Source organism: Ammospiza nelsoni, chromosome 3 (genome assembly GCF_027579445.1).
Source record: "Ammospiza nelsoni isolate bAmmNel1 chromosome 3, bAmmNel1.pri, whole genome shotgun sequence".
NCBI classification, from domain to species: domain Eukaryota; kingdom Metazoa; phylum Chordata; class Aves; order Passeriformes; family Passerellidae; genus Ammospiza; species Ammospiza nelsoni.
In genome coordinates, this window is record NC_080635.1 from 7619833 (window position 1) to 7639710 (window position 19878).

The 19878-nt window shown below is 41.2% G+C and overlaps 1 protein-coding gene across 7 annotated transcripts in view; it reads left to right on the top strand.

The window, feature by feature from the left end:
- ENAH (ENAH actin regulator) overlaps nucleotides 1–19414 on the top strand; it is a 92386-nt gene extending 72972 nt beyond the window's left edge. For 2 of the 7 annotated variants that reach the window (XM_059467482.1, XM_059467485.1), the window contains 10 exons: nucleotides 766–1575; nucleotides 3505–3812; nucleotides 4661–4800; nucleotides 5179–5233; nucleotides 5528–5576; nucleotides 8074–8140; nucleotides 10529–10591; nucleotides 13919–13997; nucleotides 15209–15266; nucleotides 16362–19414. In XM_059467482.1, coding sequence (XP_059323465.1) covers nucleotides 766–1575; nucleotides 3505–3812; nucleotides 4661–4800; nucleotides 5179–5233; nucleotides 5528–5576; nucleotides 8074–8140; nucleotides 10529–10591; nucleotides 13919–13997; nucleotides 15209–15266; nucleotides 16362–16399 — 1667 coding nt within the window. In that variant the 3' untranslated portion in view covers nucleotides 16400–19414. The remainder of the gene's footprint in view (nucleotides 1–765; nucleotides 1576–3504; nucleotides 3813–4660; nucleotides 4801–5178; nucleotides 5234–5527; nucleotides 5577–8073; nucleotides 8141–10528; nucleotides 10592–13918; nucleotides 13998–15208; nucleotides 15267–16361) is intronic. The other 5 variants (XM_059467486.1, XM_059467483.1, XM_059467487.1 and 2 more) reach the window with 5 other exon arrangements.
- Nucleotides 19415–19878: the final 464 nt, after the last annotated feature.

Here is a 19878-nt window from a genome sequence, read left to right on the forward strand (position 1 = left end):
AGGTATGTTGCTATATAAGGCAAAGCAATAGTGTGAGAAATGCTTTTCAGTCTGAAGCCTTGCTTAATCTATCATTGTAGTAACATTTCAGTGAAATGTGTTGTATGTATTTGTAGATAAGATAATGCTCTGCCTGTGGAAAAGCATCCAGTGATAACTGAAAGCTTTCTCATTTTGGTAATATAATGGAACATTAGTCAAGCGCTTGGTTGTTCTTCAGTCTCAAACTCAATTTACATAAGTCAGCTCATGGTGAAAGTCAAGGAATACTATGTAAGTCATTTTAGAGCAGAGGATTTTATTGGTAGCTTTATTCCCAGTACTTTCAATATTTGCTATGCAGCTTTTTCTGGGGTATAGAGAGATGACACTTGCTGCCTATGGTAAGAGTTGAAACAAATGTTAAGATCACTACATTTGCTTGCAGTTTGCAACCAAACAAGAAGATAAAAGCTGGTAAAAGACTGATTGCTCAACCCAATATCTAACCCATCTCACAGATGGGATTTGAGAAAACTTTCTCTAGAACGTTCTTGTAAATTCAGTTGTTGGCACAAAAAGAGTTGGTAAAATTTAAGAGCAGCTGTTGATAATATGTAAAACTTTCCTAACAGTATTTTCACTTGTGCCTAATCCTCTGGTACTAACTGTAGTCTACATTTTTACATTTTGTTCGAATGCTGGTTTTGTTGCTTCATTAGCTCCCTTTTTCTCTTTCTCCTTTTTTTATCCTGCCTTTGCTGCTGCTTTCCATCTTCTGTCCAGCTCCATCTTTCGACAACTCCCCGTATAGCACTCCACTTCCTGAATACTCCAGTTGCCAGCCTCCTTCAGCACCTCCTCCATCATATGCAAAAGCAGTCTCAGCGCCAATGGCCGAGGCCACACCGGAGTACGCTGTAGTGACTTCTGCACCACCGACCTCCACTCCCCCTACACCGCCTCTAAGGCACTCTGCATCGCGTTTTGCTACATCCCTAGGCTCGGCTTTCCACCCCGTTCTCCCCCATTACGCCACGGTTCCTCGGCCCGTGAACAAAAGCTCCCGGCCCCCTTCTCCCGTGGGCGCCGCGGCCACGTTGCCTCCCAGCAGCAGCAGCAGGCCCGCGGCCTGGGCCGCGCCCAGCTTCGCGCCCCTGCCCCCGTCTCCTCCGGTCATGATCAGCAGCCCTCCGGGCAAGGCCGCCGGGCCCAGACCCGTCCTGCCCGTGGCGGCTTCCAACGCGGCGGCCCAAGCGTCCACGTCTTCTCCCACGGCTCCCAACGGGCTTCCCGAAAACCTGGCTTATCCGGTTCCTTCACCTTCTACCTCAGGTTCAACGCCGCCTCCGCCACCTCCTCCCCCCCCGCTGCCTTCCTTTCCGCCTCTGTCACTCTCTGGGCCTCAAGCTTCTCCTTCTCCCAACTCCCCGAATGCCTCGACTCCCTCATCCAAGCCTAGTGTTCTCCCTTCTCCCTCTGCAGCTACCCCTGCCTCTGTTGAGAACTCTCTAAACTCTGTGCTGGGAGACTCCTCTGCTTCTGAGCCAGTCTTGCAGGCAGCCTCTCAGCCGGTTGAAGCTCCGAGCCAGCAGGGTAAGGCTTTCTGTTATTGCTACTAATGCGCTAAGCTGGGCAGGGCAGAGCCCTGACTGCCCCCAGGCATGAGCACAGTGCTCCCCAAGCTGCACTGATCCTAATGCCCAACACTGCTGGGGTAAGGGAAATGGAAGAGCTCTGTGCCTAGGAGCCAATGTTCTGTGGCCTGTCATGAGTAAAATCCTCATTTCTTAAGAACTCGCCTTTGGAGAACACAATTGGTCACATTCTTGCTTGGTAAACCCTGCGTTGTTGGTTTATTTGGGAAGTGGTGTTACCACTTCATTGTTCACAGATCATTAATGGCAGCCAACATAGAGGAGCACATGTGTGGCTTTGGACATGTAAATGGCCTTCAGTGAGGTCATGGTTTATTTGAGAAGTGGTGTTACCACTTCATTAGTTCATAGATCATCCATTTCCTAATGGCAGCCAACCTAGAGGAGCACATGTGTGGCTTTGGACGTGTAAATGACTTTTAGTAAGGAATACTTCAAATTTAGAAAGTAATGTGTGCACCTACAGCATTTCTTTCTGGGCAGTGGTTGTATTTAGATACATTACCTAGTGCACATACATATATACATGTGTATTTAGATACAGGGAGACGGTCCTTCTGCAGAGAGAGGTCCTTCTGCAGTATTTTACCAGTGTAGCTAAGAAGACTTTGGACAATAAGTTTGATTTAAGCAGGTGACAACCTTAATGAACACTCCACCAATATGATAGAAATGCATTTTACATGGTAATACATGTCTTTGTTAACATGGTAATACATGTCTTTGTTAACCTGCTTTTATACTGATTTAACAGATTTAGGTGGATTTAGTAGATGTAGGTCTTTGTACAGAACTCTGCAGCGGCTCCAAAGGTGTGGGCAGAGGGGTTCCTGGGGGATAAGCAGCTTGGTACAAGCCATGCAGAATGGACCCTGTTTATATCCTCCTGTCTGAAATGAAGGTCTGAGCTGCTTTGGGATGGAGTGGAAATAGAATAAATGGCCTCACTTCTAGTAGGAATAAAAGTGTGCACTTGGACAGTGAGTGATGCCAAGAGGGTTTAACAGAATTTCTGCAGTGGTAGCAGAGTAGGAGACCAGGAAGACTCATATGTGAAATTCCTGCCTTTAGAGATTAAGGTAGTTGTGCAGTATCTTGCCTGCCTTTTGGTGGTTTTGGTGAGACACAGGTAGGATCTGTGGAGGTGTGGAGCTGTTGTCTACGTCAAGATTTCTTAAACTCTTCCAATAATAATAATAATAATAATAGTACAGTGATCATCAGAATATTCTTTTTCCAAAGTACACTTTGTATTTGGATAACAATGTGAATTTAAATAAGTAGAAGAATGATAGATAAAAAATAGAAGGGCTTCTTCCCATTAGCTTGAAATATGTCAGTCTTCTAACTCACTAATTACTGTTTGTATTGAATTGTAAAAGTTGATTGCTGGGATTATTTTAAAGGAAAGATTTACATACAGCTTAGAAGTTAGCATTGGCACTGGAACAGTTCAGGGGTTCAGATGTTTGGGTGGTGTGTTAGGGTTTGTTAATGCAGTAAGGTACTGTTCAGCATCATGTGAGCACACCCTGTGGTTCTCCTGCTACGATGCTCATGCCTGACTTTACTCTCTGCCTGTTTCCTGGTGTAAAGCTGTTCTTGGCTGCAGCACAGACCCTGACTGGTGGGGTTTCATGTAAATGTCTCTGGAACTGTCTGATCTCTCACAGGATCCTGTGTAATTTTTTTAGTACATTATTTAAGAATGCTTCTCTCCCGCTGAAGTTTAGTGTTTCCTTACCCAGTATCTTACCAGTTCTAATGTCTCGTACACTGAGCAAAAGAACCACCCATTTCAATGGAAGCAAGACCTTTTGTTTTCCAAATCCCTAATGTCTTCTGTTTGTTTTCTCTCTGACACTAGGTGCTGTCCAAGGACCGCCTGCACCTCCTCCTCCACCTCCCCTGCCCCCTGGCCCAGCTCAGTCTTCAATAGCAGCCCCGGCTCCTCCTGGCCCTCCGCCACCTCCTCCCCTGCCGCCCTCGGGGCCGCCGCCGCCGCCGCCGCCGCCTCCTCCGCTGCCCAGCCAAGCCCCTCCCGTTCCCCTGCCCCCTCCGGCTCCCCCCCTGCCGGCCTCGGGCTTTTCGGCGGGGTTCGTGGCCGAGGATAATCGCCCTCTAACTGGACTAGCAGCTGCACTCGCTGGAGCCAAGCTTAGGAAAGTCTCACGGGTAAATAGAGCTCTGGTTTCTTTTTCACCTTCCTGTGTCCCCCACTGCTTCTAAGCTTTGGTCAAGGTCAACAGCAGTATCAAGGTATTTGGGGTAGGCTTAGTTCATGAAGGAAAAAGCATTACAGGATGTGCTGCCAGCCCATGCCATTCTTCACTTGTGCCTGTGGCATTCACATTCTCTGAAAAAATCCCTTCACCCAGGATTTCTCTCCTGGGAAGCTGAGAAGCCTCAGAGAAAAAGATAAGAATGGATAAAAGTGCTTCTCTCCTGCTGAAATTCAGTGTTTTCTTGCCCAATATCTTACCAGTTTAATGTCTAGTACACTGAGCAAAGAGCCACCATTCCAGTGGAAGTCAGAGCTTTGTTTCATTCACATTCTCTGAAAAAATCCCTTCGCCCAGGATTTTTCTCCTGGGAAGCTGAGGAGCCTCAGAGAAAAGGAAAACAATTCTTATCTCATTTGCTTCTCCTGCGTTGTACTCACATTTGCAATGTGTTTGGAGTCATTGGATTCTGCTGTCAGTTGTTTTGACTCTTTGGCTAATTGGGGCCAAGCTCTGTCAGGACTCTAGAAAGAGTCAGGAGTTTTCATTATTATCTTTTAGCATTGAGTAAGTATCCTTTCTGTATTCTTAGTATAGTATAGTATTCTTTAATATAATACAATATTACAAAGTAATAAATTAGCCTTCTGAGAATATGGAGTCAGATTCATCATTCCTGCCTTTGTCAGGACATTCCCAGCAAATACAATATGTGCCTTTCTTGCACATGAACTTTGCTGGTTCCATGAAGTCAGCTCTCGTTCTGTTGGCACATCTGCTGTCTTTTTGTGTGCTCTGAAGGGTGAAGACTCCTCCAGTTCGAGTGGAGGAGGAGGAGGAGGCTCTGCTTCATCCAAAACAGATGGTGGCCGTGGAAATGGACCCCTTCCCTTGGGAGGCAGTGGGTTGATGGAAGAAATGAGTGCCCTGCTGGCCAGGAGGTGAGGAGCTGTTCCTGCTCTGCTCCAGCTGCTTAGTCATCATCACACAGGTGGGATTTGGGCTTGCAGCTGGCTGGGGATCAGATGGAGAGCAGCTCAGGGTTGCTTTGGGAAGCTGATCATGTTTCATGAATAGCCATTTTTATGTGAGTGTAATCCAGTACTTCTGTGTAAGCCTTTGTGCAGCAGCAAGGCAAGGCATGCAGACTTCAAATTGCACAGTTGCTTTGGCAGGAAGGCTTTGCCTTTGAAGGTGCTTTGAAAGTACTTCTTAAAACACTAATTTTCATGAGGCTGTATAAGTCTTTAATTGCAGTAAACAACATTCTTCCATCTTAAAGCCATTATGAGCTTGGTAACATTTGTCTCTGCTTACAGGAGAAGAATTGCTGAAAAGGGATCAACAGAACCAGAGCAGAAAGAAGATAAAGCTGTGAGTTGAGAAATTTTATCTGATTCACATTGCTCAGTACAAGGATTAGCAGAGAGATTCCAGTGGTGTACAAGGGATTATTTATACTTTACTGTATAAAATATACATATAACCACTCCTCTGTGAAGTGCTTGCTCATTTTCTATATACAGTTCTGCAGAGCCATTTTAAATATATATATAAAAACTGAAATATTTAAACAGTTGAGATTGGTTCTTGTGAATCTAACAGATTATAAAGATTATTTTTCTCCTCTCCTCTCTCCCTATTCCCTCTCTTCTCCATTTTAATCAGGAAGAATCAGAGTCTTCATCTTCTAAGGTTTCTTCAACAAGCACACCTGGTAAGTAGCTCAGGTTTGTGAACTCTGGGACTCTGTATTGCTAAAATCTAGTGACAAATCTTGGTCAGCTCTGATGAATTTTGGAGCCTCCCTCTTCTCCCATGATTACAGCCTGGGGTTTTGCTGTAGAATGGGTCCTGGTTCAGAAGATGATGGATAAAAAGACCATAAGTGAATAAAGAATATAAATGCAGAGTGCTGAAATTCTTTGCCCATGACCCCTCTGCTGAAGGGGCAGTGCTTGGAGCTCTGTAGCCAACACAGTCAGTGAGGAAAACTTACACATTCTGCAGGTGGCATGCAGATGTAAAATATGTAAATTATTGTCTCTCAAGAGACACTCAAAACTTTATTTTCCTGTTCCCTTAGTAGTCCCTTGTTGTACCCTCAGTTTCCCTGGGCACTCTCAGTACATACCTGCAAAAGGAGGGAGCTGTGCCATTTAACCCTGCAGTCTGTCACCCCAAAAGGCACTGGAAGCAGAAAGGAAATAACTGGATAATGAAGACACCAACTTCCAGTATGTTCCAGCTTCCTCTGCTGATTGCTTGCCCATGTGTGCACTTCTCTTCCAGATGATTCAACCACTTGATGAGATGTGCAGGCCTTAATACTGAAAACCACTGCTGTAGTGTGAACAAAACCTGGCTGGGGAATAAAAAGGAGTGCCAGGGGTTGTGTGTCCAGATGGAAATAACTGGCAAAGTTAGTACTGAGATACAGGCACTCATCTAGAGAAGTCAGACTGCAAGGAAATAAATGACATCACACAAATCAAGGTTTTCACACACACACACCTTTTTTTTCCTCTTCTTCTACAAGTGTCTGCTTCATTTTGTTCAACGCATTCTGTTAAACAGAAAGGACATTAGCCTTGAGAAAATGACTGCTTTTGGAACACTTCTAATAATATAGGCCCAAAAAGAGGGAAATTAAAACCTCTGGAATTGGTTTCTTTAATTGGTGATGATAAGAAGCCTCACCAGACCTGTTAAAAATGTCAATTGTGTTCAGAATTTGACCATTCCCTTCCAGTTGAGGAAGTTTTCTTTGTTTCTTGCTGTAGGATGCTCTGGTAGTGCTGAGCCTCATCACTGGAACAGGTCTTTAAAGTATTTTAAGAGGAGTATTTGGCATCCTTGAGCAAACTGCAGCCATAGCAGAAGTTTCCCAGTTTTGCAGATATAGCTAAAATCCTTCTAAAATAACTCCTATGGCAGGACAAGTTCTGAAAACTGATGTATAAAATTAAGTTTAAGGCTTATTACTTGCATAAGGAGCCTGCACTTGGCTGGGTTACAGACTGTGCTGGCAGACTTGTGCAATTTAGATGTTCTCAGTATCCAGCTGCATCCCAGGGAATTTTCTGGTCAATAAGAAACCCTGAAAGGGCCTTTCTGCCTCTCTGCTTGCCCAGCTTAGCAGAGCTAACTAAGCAATATGAAAGAAAGTGAGCACACCAAACAAACTCCAAATCTGAAGTGAAGACTGATAAGATCACTGGCGCACTGAAGTCCTGAGTAAGTAATGATAGCAATTAATAGCAATCCACACTACAGAAAGGCTGTTTTAACTTGTGCAGGTTGTAAGGAGTGAACCTCCTTCTTTCTTGTTGCTGAAAGATACTCTGGTTGTCAGGTTGTACCTGCTGGCACTTCACTGAAACTGGCACTGGATTAATTTTCTGTGATTAAGAGTTTAAGAAAACTCCTTTAGCTTAGAAACCTATTCCTCAAGTGTCTGCAGCTGACTGGTTACAGAATTCTGTGGTTCACAGCTGAAGCCATCCAGTACCTATAAATACATGTAAATAAATCCAATGCCTATAAAATATAGGCTGACCTTCTCCCAGCTGGAGATTAAGAATCAAATGGCATTTACAGTGTCTGGGAGACCAGTGACACTTCAAGATGCTCTCACTTGATGCATTCACATGTCACAGACACATTTTATGAAAAATCCTTTCCTTAGGATTTTTTTCTTCCTGAGAAGCTGGGAGGCCTCAGGAACAAAATGTAAACATTGATTATCTGCTGCTGTAGAATGCAGCAGGTGCATCTGTGATTGGTCTGATGTGGTTGTTTCTAATTAATGGCCAATCACAGCCCAGCTGTCTCAGACAGAGAGCTGAGCCACAAACCTTTGTTATCATTCCTTTCTATTCTATTCTTAGCTAGCCTTCTGATGAAATCCTTTCTTCTATTCTTTTAGTATAGTTTTAATGTAATATATATCATAAAATCATAAACCAAACCTGCTGAAATATGGAGTCAGATCTCCATCTCTTCCTTCAACATAAGACCCCTGTGAACACAGTCACATTCACAGATGAGTACAACAAGAGGTAGCTGAATGTGAAAGAGCTAAAGCAATGTAATAAAAAAAAAGCAAAACACCAAGCAGTTGACTTGAGTCGCCAGATGCTTGAAGTTTCCTCACATAAATTACCCAGTGGATAGAAAAAAACAGTTTTTCATCTTCTCACTCTGTTTTTCAGAACTAACAAGAAAGCCTTGGGAAAGGACAAATACAGTGAATGGAAGCAAGTCACCTGTTATTTCCAGGTACTCCCCTTTTGTACCAGCTGCTTTTCCTTACATTTGTTATTGTTGCACATGCTGCTAAAGATACTGAACTAGAATAGTAAAGATCATCTTTATGGGTTTAAAATTGCTGCTATGAACCTGCTTTAAGCAGTTTTAAGTAGGAATGAAGAGTTACTTTTGGAGAATGCTAATAAGAGAAATTTTTGACACTAAAATCAAAAGTTTTACCCCAAAAAGTTTAACAATTTTTGGTGTATAACCTGAATTAATAAGGTCTATATTTGCCTACAGCAATGTTGAATTTTTTATTTGAAGTCTGAAATTTCCAGCAAGGTGAAACGAAATGTGCTGCAGTTCACATGTTCAGTAGTAAATCTACAGAATAGGTGTTCTTTCTATTTCTCTGCCACTCACAGAGTGCCTTTGTGGATATTTCAGTTATCTTGGTAAGATTTGATTCTGTGGCAATTTTCAGTAGCTCTCATACCAATCTAAGAAAGTCCATCCTAAAGGAGTATAGAAATGTTTTACATCCTTCAGTGCATCAACTAATCTTTGATAACTTGTCAGCTGGAACTCTGGTGAGTAGGGAGTGTTTTGAAAGGCATTTTCAGCAAGTAAAATGGCTACTTTAGCAAGTTTTTGGATATATATTTGATTGTAATTTACTTTAGGCAGAAGGCTTGTTCATTTAGAATTCCTGTGTATTGTACACAGAGGTTAAAAGCTTCTGACCCCTGACAATCTAAGAAGTTCCCTGAATTTCTTGAGAGAAAGCGAGAGAAACATGTTCAACTTGGGAATGCTGTGTTTGAAATTACTTGAATTCCCATTAAAATCTGGCTGTTGGACACAGCTATAAAATATTTGGTGATCAGAGTATTAAAAACAATTGTTCTATGAGTGGCCTCACTTGTAGTTGGGATTGCCCTTGGGGTCTTCAGTTCTAAAATGCAACACTAAACACTCTTTGTGAAGAAAGTATCTCTATTTTAGAATAAATGCAGGAGTTTGAGGTGTCTGCAGCCTTGGTTCTGGTTGCTTGCTGTGTTTTTTGTCCATAAGCAGGTGCCATTGGTGGTGATGTTCCCTCTGCCACCCTGTCAGTGTAACAAAATCCTGCATCACCTTTGCCCTTGGCTTTCCCTGCCCTCTCCCCCTCCTCCCCAGTGGCTCTGACCTGCTTTGACCAAGGTCCCTTGTGCTGAGATTTTGATCTGCTTCAAAAGGTGGCATTCCAGGGGAGCTTGTCACAGAAATAATTGGTGTAAGGAGTCCTAAAGAGCATTTTAGAGTTCATGTTGTGTGAGACAGGTGCTGACCTGGCCCTTTGGCTGTAGGTACTTGGCTCAAATTGCTTATCCATAGGGTAAAGGGATTAATAAGTAGGGCAACTCTCAATGTCTGACTCTTTTGGGGAGTCTGGGATGTTCTGAAGTCTTGATTCTACAATAGGTTTTTGTAAACTGTTTCATGCTTCCAGTTTTTCTGATCTTTTTCAAGCTAGTGAAATTCAGAGGTTGCTGAGGTCTATTTAAAAATGTTTTCTGACCTAGAGGAGTACAGAGGATTTTTAATATCTCTCTTAGTTTTATTGGGGCACTTTCTCCATCAGACTTTTGTCTTCATTCATCCAGTGGAAAATGCAAATAGAATTTAACTTGATGTGAACTTCCCTGGGTGTATACTCTAATCCAAAATAAGAATTCTGTGTTTATTTAATATCAGTTTTCTTTCTCAGTGCTGTCATAACCTGCTGGAAGGTGCCATAACACATACTTCAGGCCTGCTGATACCATTTTTTAGTCAGTGTTGACAGCATGCTCTGCCAGGATGAGGAAAGTTTCATACAAGGAGAAGCTGTTAGAAGAAGTCTCTCTTGAATATCCTTGTATTTCTCTTAACTTCCTACATTTGCCAAGTCTCTCTCAGCAAGCAGCTTGTTAAATTAGCTTTGTTTAGTCAAGGGGAGCTGCAGTTTGAACCACTAACACTGTGTTTGCCAGGAGGGGATTTCTTTCACCCTTTAGGATGTGAGGATTTCTTTCACCTGACCTCTGCAGGGAGGATGTGAGTCACACACAGGGATTAAGCAAAGCACACTTAAGAAACTGGCAAGTCAGCAAAATTTTCTCTTCAGAGCTTCCCCAGAGGTAGAGGATGAAGTTGTTGTTATCCAGAGAGAATGCTAGAAGTATTTTAAAACAAATTAGTGTCCTGTCTAAAATGAGGCCTTTGCTTTTTGGAGCAAACAGAAAAGACTTAAGCTGTGGGTTTTTAATATTTCCTGAAACATGCAAGTAGAACTCTTGAATCTACTGAAACCCCATGGTGTTGAAGGTGCTAAAAGTGAACAAAATGAAGAGCTGTAATAGCTTTTAAAGGTAGTGTTTCTCCCCCTAATAGACGGGAATCTCCATGGAAAAATCTGCTTGCTTCTGAAAACAGGTTCTATGATTCATTAAACAGGTATCATCCTGTTGGGATTTGAGACTTCCTAACACCTCCTTTGACCAGTTCAGGGTTGGACTTTTTCTACATGGGTTGGTAATCACCACATGCACCACCAGGTTCCTCCCCCACATTTTGTTTGATCAGATGAGCCCATTTTTGGACTGGTTAAAAGGCAAATTGAGATGGCTAAAGAACCAGGTAGGAATTCATATAAAATCCTGCTTTTCTGGCAGTCTCCACCTGCAAAGGTACAAATTCCTGTTGAATATGCCAGGATTTAGTGGACCATTTGCAGTGTTTTAAGAAGGTTTTTCAAAACTGTTAGTTTAGATACAGAGGAACAGGAATTAATTTTCTAGGTGTGTTTTTACATCTGCTTTTTGATTGAAGACTTTTAAAACATAAATTTAATCTTTCTACTTGGAACATATTCACAAGTTGGTTAACATCATGTGTATTTTTTGCTGGAGATCTTAAATTTCACTCTCTAGTGGTCATAAAGTGCTGACATTGAAACCCTTCAGGCTTTGAGAGCTTTCCAGAGGTAAATGTTGTTCCAGAGCCTCTCAGAATTACTGAGTCAAATTCCAGCTTTGTTTCTCATGAAGGCACTCCTTGTGGTGATTACTTAATCTTTTTGTATGAAAAGTTCCCCTTTTAGCTACTTATCTTGGGTGGTGTGTTCTGCATGTTGGCATGGATAAAAACTTTCCTTTGCATGCTTGGTTGAAGGTGTGTTAGGGACTGTCAGGCAATGCTATGGAAAACCACACGGGAGAGCTCTTCAGCCACGTTGGGATGTTTGTATTCACTCAATTTCAATAGTTCATGTTTGCCTAAATGACAGCTGCATTCAGGCTGAAAAAGGGGGAAAAAAATTGGCATAATTTGGGGAGGAACACAGCTAGATTTTCCTGATGTTAGAAATTATTTATTTTGCTAATTATGGTATTTCAGTGTTTGAATTAAGAATGTTTTGCATTTTGGAAAGCAAAAAGTGAGCACATTGTCAAGACTGAGGGGCAGTGTTCATAAAGAAGCTTTCCTGAGGAGATTTTTAACAGATAGAAGCAGTAGATAGTTGTGGTGGGTAAAACTGACTCTTTGTTCTAAAGATATGGAGAAAAGGAAGCAGTCAGTTTGTGTAGAGCTTTTCTTTGAAGTCATCTTATGAATACATTGAACTCATAAGTAATTTTTAAAAATATTAAAGCATAATACTGATTGGGTTTTTCCATTAAGGCAGGCATTAGGTGACTGTTACCAATTGCCAGGTGCTGCATTTAAGAGGATTTTTTTCAGTCATGTTGGATAAAGGCTGTCATGCCACAGTGTATGGGAACAGAACTACAGTCAATGGAAATGATCAGAAACTATCTATGAGCTATCTGAAAAAATCAGTGTTCTGCCTGGAGTAGGTCAGGGCTCACAATTTCAGGTGTAAACTGCAAGTAACTCTTTAAATACCAGGTACCTGATGAAACAGCAATGGTCAAAGATCTCAGCTGATAAATGTTTTTGAGCAAGGAATTCTTCCATACTGACCCAAGCACTGTAACATGTGAACAGTTCTGTAAAAGATCCTAAACTGTGGTTTGCCTTCATAGCATTAGTGCACACTGTAGTTTCTCTGGTGGTTGCAAGGTGAATTCTATTTTCCAGCTGCTTTCATATCAAGTTACTCAATATTTAATCTTCTGTCTTACTCAGCGGATTGTGTGTTTCATTTTGGTGTGTTTCAAGAATAGTAATTAGCAATTTCTCTCTGGGAACTTATATTTAAACTGTGTGGACTAAAGTCTTTACAGCTGTGACAGTTGAGCTCTGTGATCCCCAGGGAAGAACAAGTATCAAACCAACATTTTGATGTGTGCACCCTTTTCTGTGGGAATCACATTTTTGAGTGCTCTTCTTCAGTTAGCAAGTCAGAACAAAGTCCTGTCAGGTTGTAAAAGCCAACAAGACAGCCCAGTGTGAGGTTCATTCAGCTCTTACTGAACAAAACCACAGTAGAATAGGATAATTTCCTTATGGATAAACTGTCTTGTAAGGGAAGATGCATGAAAGCTCAAGGTAGTTATTTTGTAAAACAAACGAAGAAATAAAGTCTTTTTTTCATTCTTATCGACCTTTGTGGCAGTAAATCTGTCTGCACCCTCATGTACCAAATGCAGAAAAATGCAGTGCTGAATGAATTTCTCCTGTGTAGGAATTTTGAAGGGACACACTGAGTATAGGCCAGAGATGCCACATACAAGGGCAATGAAATAGGACCCAGCTTAGTCTACTTTATACTCTGCCCTTCCTTAAAATTACCATACTGTGATAATTCTAAACCCCTTGAGATGAATTGTCAAGAATTTTATCCACAGCTTCTTTTTGGCTTGAAGTTGGCTTGGTAAGGGAAGGGAGAATGTTAGCAAAGGTGTAAAAAGTATTTAAGAACAGCAGAACATTCCTCCCTCTTGGGAGAACTCTCTTGGTGTTCCTGCTGTGAACATCCAGGCTCTGTCTCTGCTCACAGCTCTGTAAGTCCCTGAGTCTGAATTACCCCTTGAATGAAAGAAGGAATCAGGAAAGAGAAGTGGAAAGGCAGGAAAACCCCCTTCTCTTGGAATCTGTGTTAAAAATGCAAGGTGATCTGTGGAAGCAAGTTTTTGATGTCTAAAAGAGAGTGTTTCATAAGCAAACATGAAATATGACATAGTCCAAAACATTAGAACTTGCTCTCAGTTATCATAAATAAAGATAAATCTTGGTGCTGTTACAGTATTTGCTTTCAGTAGCTTTAGAAAGCAACTGATGGAATAATTGAGGTTGCAGAGGAGTTGGATAGCATTGCTTGGGTCTGTCAAGTGTTGAAAATGCCCCAGGGTGATTGCTCAGCATCTATACAGTCAGCATCAGCATGCAGACATTAGTTGGTGGGAGTGCTTCCTTGGGAGACAGAGCCTCTTTTGAATGAGCCTCAGTTACAAAAGGAAAGTGCTTGACATTTGAAGGCATTCAGCTTTTCATGCCCATTGTGAAGAAATCAGAAACCACTGACAGTGAAATCTGTCTGCTGCTTTGAAAGTTCTTGGTTTGAACTAATAACTCTTATGGTAATTATTATTTCCAGTGTGTGGAAAACGTTCTTGGGTGTTGCTTTCTATTCTGTGTGGTATTTTGGGTCTGCTTGATTTTTTCCCATCCTCCCACTCCCAATATTTTTTTGTTTTCCATTCTGATTTTTTACTATATTTTTGTTATACAAATATCAGCAATTTTGATGGGAGAATCTCTTATGTATCCTGTAATAATGAGCAGCCAGTAAGTCTTGGATGTGTTTTTGTGCTGCAGACCAAAATCTACACCAACGGGACAGCCCAGTGCCAACGGAGTACAGTCAGAAGGTCTAGATTATGACAGATTGAAGCAGGTATGTGGATAATGCTTTAAAAAATGTTGCTGTGGAAGTTGGATATAAGAACATGCAGCTGCCTGATACCAACTTTTAGCTGTTTTGTTAGTTGCGAAGTTTTAATGATTTAGTAATTACTAGGCTTTATTTTTGCCCAGGCATGTGTCAGTGTTCTTAGGAGGTGTAGGATGGAGGCTTAGACAGCCCTGTTTGTGTCTCACAAAGTTCCTGCTTTTGCATTAGGAGCACTCACAGGATGGTGTTGGCATTATAAATGGAACTGGGAAATCAGTTTGCCTGGGAAATCTTTCCTTCTCTGTATTCAAACAAACACCAAGCCCTTGGGGCAGCTCTAGCAGTACCACCATGATTTAATATCAGCTGTGAGCACCTGTGGTCACAAGTTTTGGGGTAGAAGAGCACCCAGGGATACTGCAATTTGTGCAGCTCCCCAGTTCAAGAGCAGAGGAATCCTGTGGGAGTTGTGGAGTTGGAGGTGAAGGATCTCCAGGTGGTGTTTGGATCAATCATCCCCAAGTGGGGAGAGAAATTCTGGTGCAGGCTGCAGCTCAGTGGGTAATTCTAGAGCCACTTCTACTTTGGTAGCAACTTTTAGTTGCTTCTAGACCATGTCCCCACATAGTGCTTGGCTTTAGGTTGGTTTATGGATCAGTTTTGGTTGGTTCTGGATTGGGTCCTGGTTCAGCAGTTTTAGAGTGGCTTCTGGCCTGGGGGGTGGTTCTGGAGGAGCTTGGAGGAAAGGATGGAAAAAACAGCAAGCAGGGACAGCACTTCACTCTGTTCTCTTCATTCCATCACATTCCACTGGGACTGGGACCCTGATACCTTGGTTACCTGGGGGTTTTTTTTCCTTGGAATACTTCCTTGGCTTGTGGTGTTTAGTGAGCTCCTTTCTTTGCATTCCACATCACATCTCACCTGCAGCAAAGCTCTCTCGTTCTTAACCCTTCACCTCTCATAAATTGTACAGGAATCAATCTAGGGGCTGTTTTTTCTGTGTTGTAACTGCACTAATAATGTTCTAGGGATGCCTTAGGTATTCAGGATTAATTTGGAAGCTGAGGGGTGGGTTATGCTTCTCAAAAGGGTTAAGGATTAATGGGAAGAATTGTAGTGGGATAATTCTGGATTTCTCTCCACAGAAATTTACAGTTTGCAAAAACTAATCTCTTTGCTAATCTGTTATTTATGCCTTGACACATTTTTAGGATATTTTAGATGAAATGAGGAAGGAGTTAACAAAATTAAAGGAAGAACTCATTGATGGTAAGTATTGCTCTGTTCACTGCTGCTGCTCAGAGTTAGAGTAGCTGCAGGTGCTTTAAAGTAAAAAGTAAAAGTAAAAGTAGCTTTGTTCTTTGTCTGGTGGCAAAGCACTAGTGCCAGACCTGTTCCAGTTGATGTGCTTCAGGGATTTCCCTCCTGGGGGTTTTGTTTTAGTAGAATATTGATACAAAGGTGTCTTTTAAGAGTGGTTGAAGTGATGGTGTATTTGAGTGATTTGAAGTTATCTTTAATGTCATGTGGTGGTAGGTGGGTTATTTCTAAATAATCCAGAGCTGCTGAGGTATGTATTTCAAAACTAGAAATATTTAGAAGAGAATTTGAAAGAATTCTAATGAAAGCTTCCAGCTTTCAGTTACCTCTTTGATCTGTAACAAATGATTCAAAGAAAAGAAGTCTCACAGTTTTAATTTCTATTTTAACACAAGATATTTTCCTATGTAGTCTTCTGTACTTAAGGGAAATCATTGAGAAAACATAATCCTAAAGGTTCACCTGTCAGGAATTAAGCAAAACTCTGTATATTATTTACTACCTTGCTGGGCCTTTTGTTCTTTTTGGCTTTGTGGAATGTACCAAAACAAAGTGGGGAGGAAAAAAAGTCATAATAATCTAATACCACTGCTGATAAAATATTGAATGTCATCAACTGATATGTAGAAAGAACTGGCTGGTTTGGGACAAAGGAAAGTATATTTTGTTTGTGCTGTGTTGTACCACGGCCTTTTAGACCAGTAGAGTACAAACAGGCCCCCGAGGCTGCTCTTAAATTAAAAAAAAAATTAAAATAAATGAAAATCGCTTTGAAAATCCCAATGGTGGTGTTTCCCACAGGCTTGCTGGAGGTGAGAACTGAAAATTAGGATTTCAACATAAATTTTACAGGAAGAAACAAGGCAGTGCCTGGTTGCTAATGCCACTTGTGTGAAGCCACGTGGGGCTGCCTTAGGTGCTGGTTCTTCACATTGTGAGAGCAGGATGAGCCTGCTTTGGGGGGTCAGTTGTGTGTCCAGCTTGCTGCCCTGAAGTAAAGAATTCTTTATTTGATTTGCTAACCCTGTCTCTGTCTCTCTGCAGCTATCAGGCAGGAACTCAGCAAGTCCAATACTGCATAGAAAGACTCGTACTAAGCCGATGTGACTCTTTAACTTGATATAAAACTGACTACGTTTTGTGAGCTGTTAGAAGAAAACGGAGACAGACAGACACTTGGAAGGAGGGAGAAACAACCTATTCTGAAAAGCTTCAGACACATCACTCTGGTGATAATGCTCTTCCCCTCCTAGTTTGCAGCTTTTTTCTGACCTTTACAGCAGGGTGGAAAAGACTCTTAAAGTTACTGTAATGATTATGCAGAAATTCCTACATCTATCAGACAAGATCACAGTGCTTTGAAGTCTACTCATGTCAAGATAAAATTGCACACGTTTCAGAATTTGTTGTTGAGACAAAAGAAAAACAAAACAACAAAACAACAACAGGGAAAAGCTTGGGAAGGCTTTTCAGAGAGGTTTTCTTTATTAATGAAGGAGTTAGCAAGTTATACTGTTGTACTTCAAATGTATCTCAGGTTTGTCTTCCTATCATATCTGATGTTTCCATGAGTAATTTAAGAGATCAGATGTGTAGAAGTTCGGTTCACGAGACGAGGAGCAATTGGAGACACGTGCTTTGAAAGGGCAATATTTGTAAGTGAGGGTGACCTAGACGGTGATGGCATATCAAGATTTTGGAATTTTATGATAGGAAGCCTCTCTAGTTAGCCTTCATGCAATTTTCTAGGAAAATTTAAAAAAAGAAAAAAAGCAAATACAGCCCAGAGTTTAAAGATGTAGATGCCTTCCTACATTGTTACGATGCTTTACCAAATCTAAGACTTCGACATAAAGCGAATCAGCAGTCAAATGTAAATCATTAGTATGTTGTAGATTTACAGTAGATTTTGGGGCTTTTTTTAGATTTATGCATGTGGACATTTTGTAATGTAACACAACACAGCCAGCTTTTTAATTAAAAGAAAAATTGCATGTCACAGAGTAGCCTTTTCATTTGTAAGGCTTAATTTATGCCCAGGAAGATGTGGGAAGAGGGAGGGGGAAGGTGACACATTTTTATTATTTCTACACTTTTTCTTCATCTTACATGCATGTGTAATAATGAGGAAAACATGACTTTTATCAGTAACCATGTTAATGGAACCAGGTACTTGATCCTTTTGTATCTTTTTTCAGTTTTCTATTTGAAATTCAGTAATAACTTCCAGTAATGGTTCTGAAACTCCCAGGTGAACCAAACTCATTTCTCGGTGAGAGAAAAAACGTTGTAGGCATCTGACTTGCTGAGGATGCCCCTGTGTAAGTGCATTGTCCTTCACCTTTTCACCATGACCCTCTGCTTCACTCTTTTCTGAGACTCCTTTTTGTTTGGTTGTTTAATGAAACAGAACAGCAGGAGTTACCTGAGAACCATCAGGTCACAGTAAATGGCCCCTTCTCCTCCTTATTTATCTGCCACCCTCCTTTCCAAAAAAACTCAAAGCCGACAAAAAACCCGCACAGCTCCACACCAGACAAACCCTGAAAAATAGCAATGAAATGCTATTGGTTTTGCTCAACAATTTGAGAGTCACTTTTAGGGGAGGTGAGGTGATACCTCTCTCTTTCCCCAGGGTTTTCAGTCTTATGAGTGTAAATTTTATTTTTTTTTATTTTGTTTTTTAATGTGGTAAAGTTCAGTGGAATAGACATTCTGCAAATTGGCTTTGTAGTGCTTTGAACAAAAAAAAAAATGGATCAAAATCTTCCCTTTTCCTTGCACTGTCCATTTTTCCAAGCCCTGTTTGCTTTGGAATCTGTGCTGATCCAGAAGAAAAGTTTACTTACAACTTGTGGAGAGATTTGTTTACCAAGTACAGGCAGCTCCATTCGTGGCACAGATTCCTTCAATAACAGAGTGTCTAGAGTGCTGAACACCAAAGCAAAACAGCACTCAACAGCTTCAGAAAGGCTTCACTAGGAAATTTTTTCCCATTCAGACATTGCCTGATCCTTCAGGTTCAGATTCTAAGGGAAGATGACAGTGGAAATATTGCCTAACTCCATTTATTATTTTTTTTTTTTTAATAAAGAGGAGAAACAACATCACTTTTCTGCATGCATTTATTGAAGGCATTAAAAAGAAAAAATCTATAGTAAGCTTGTCAAGTACTGTTTTTCTCAAAACAAGAGGAGGCATTTTCATCTTTGTTGATGTAGCTTTTTGTTTTACACAGACTTTTTGAGCAGTGAGGATGTTTACCCTTGTCAGAAATCACGTTTGATTTGTTTCTAGGAGGGTTCAGGAGTTACACAGTGGAATAGCATGGATGGCTATAAGTGGTCCAAAATAAAAGGCTGAACTTCTAGATTGTGCAAGGAACTGGCTTATGCACTAAACGTTTTGTGCCTTGGTCTACAATTAACATGATTTCTGTTTAAAAGGAAAAAGGAACAGATGTTGTCTTTTTGTGCTGCTTCTACATCCATACTTTCTGTAATCCCAACCTGCAGAACTGGTTCTTTCCAGGAAATTGGATTGAATTAAAGATGACTGTAGACATTTCCTGACCTACTGACAGTTGCACCGTTTCCAGAGATTTCAGTATTGAAAATGAACTGCAGAAGCTGCGATTGCTTTGCTTACCGGTGACTTAAGTCCTTTAAAAACCATATTGTGGTGGTTCTGTGCTTTTGTACATGGATGTCTTAAGCTGAGGGCAGTTTAAGGGATCCTTCCTAATGCCAGGAGGGCGTTGCTTTCCTCAACACTGTGATCTGACCTGTGATAAACCTGCACTAGAGACGAGTGGCTCCCGAGCCAACCGCAAACCAACTGAATGTAAAACCCTTAGTGCTGGTGCTGAAATCTCTTCAGACAGTCACAATGATTTCCAGTTCCTTGTTTTAAAGTTACCAAGTGTCAATCAAAGACTGAAGCTGTTCACTAATGAATGTTGACTTTTCATGCATTTAGGTTTACCTTCTTTTTAGTTTCTCAGTTCATTCTCTGCTATTTTTATCATATTGTGTCATTTTAAATTTCTTACATGCTAACGTTTTGTTTGAGCGAATGAAATAAAATTGCAATATATACGCGTTGCCACCATTTATTTCTGGAACCTCATAGAAGACTCTCTGAGATTCACTGCTCAAAGTCCCCAAATTTTTAATGACTGTGATCATTCCTTACTCCTTGATTCCGCTTCCTTTCTGTTTCTCCATCAGAAGATCCAGTAGAGAACAGTGAAGATTTAACCTTATAAAGAATGTAACTGCAGGGACTGTGTACATCCATGAACGGTGACTGCTGTACATAAATTAAAATTAATTTCAAATGTATGATGTGATTTACACTCTCACATGGCATATACACACTTTGGTCTCTGTATCCATGGAGAACATGGAGGGAGAAGGAAAGACTGGGAGGGAAATAATTGCAGCCAGTCTGACTTTTTCTCTTGCTGCTTTTAAGTTCATGACTTATTTTCAGTACTGGTAATAAAGCAATGACCTACCATGGCAGATCATTAGAGGTTTCTGTGCACTAAGGACAGTTT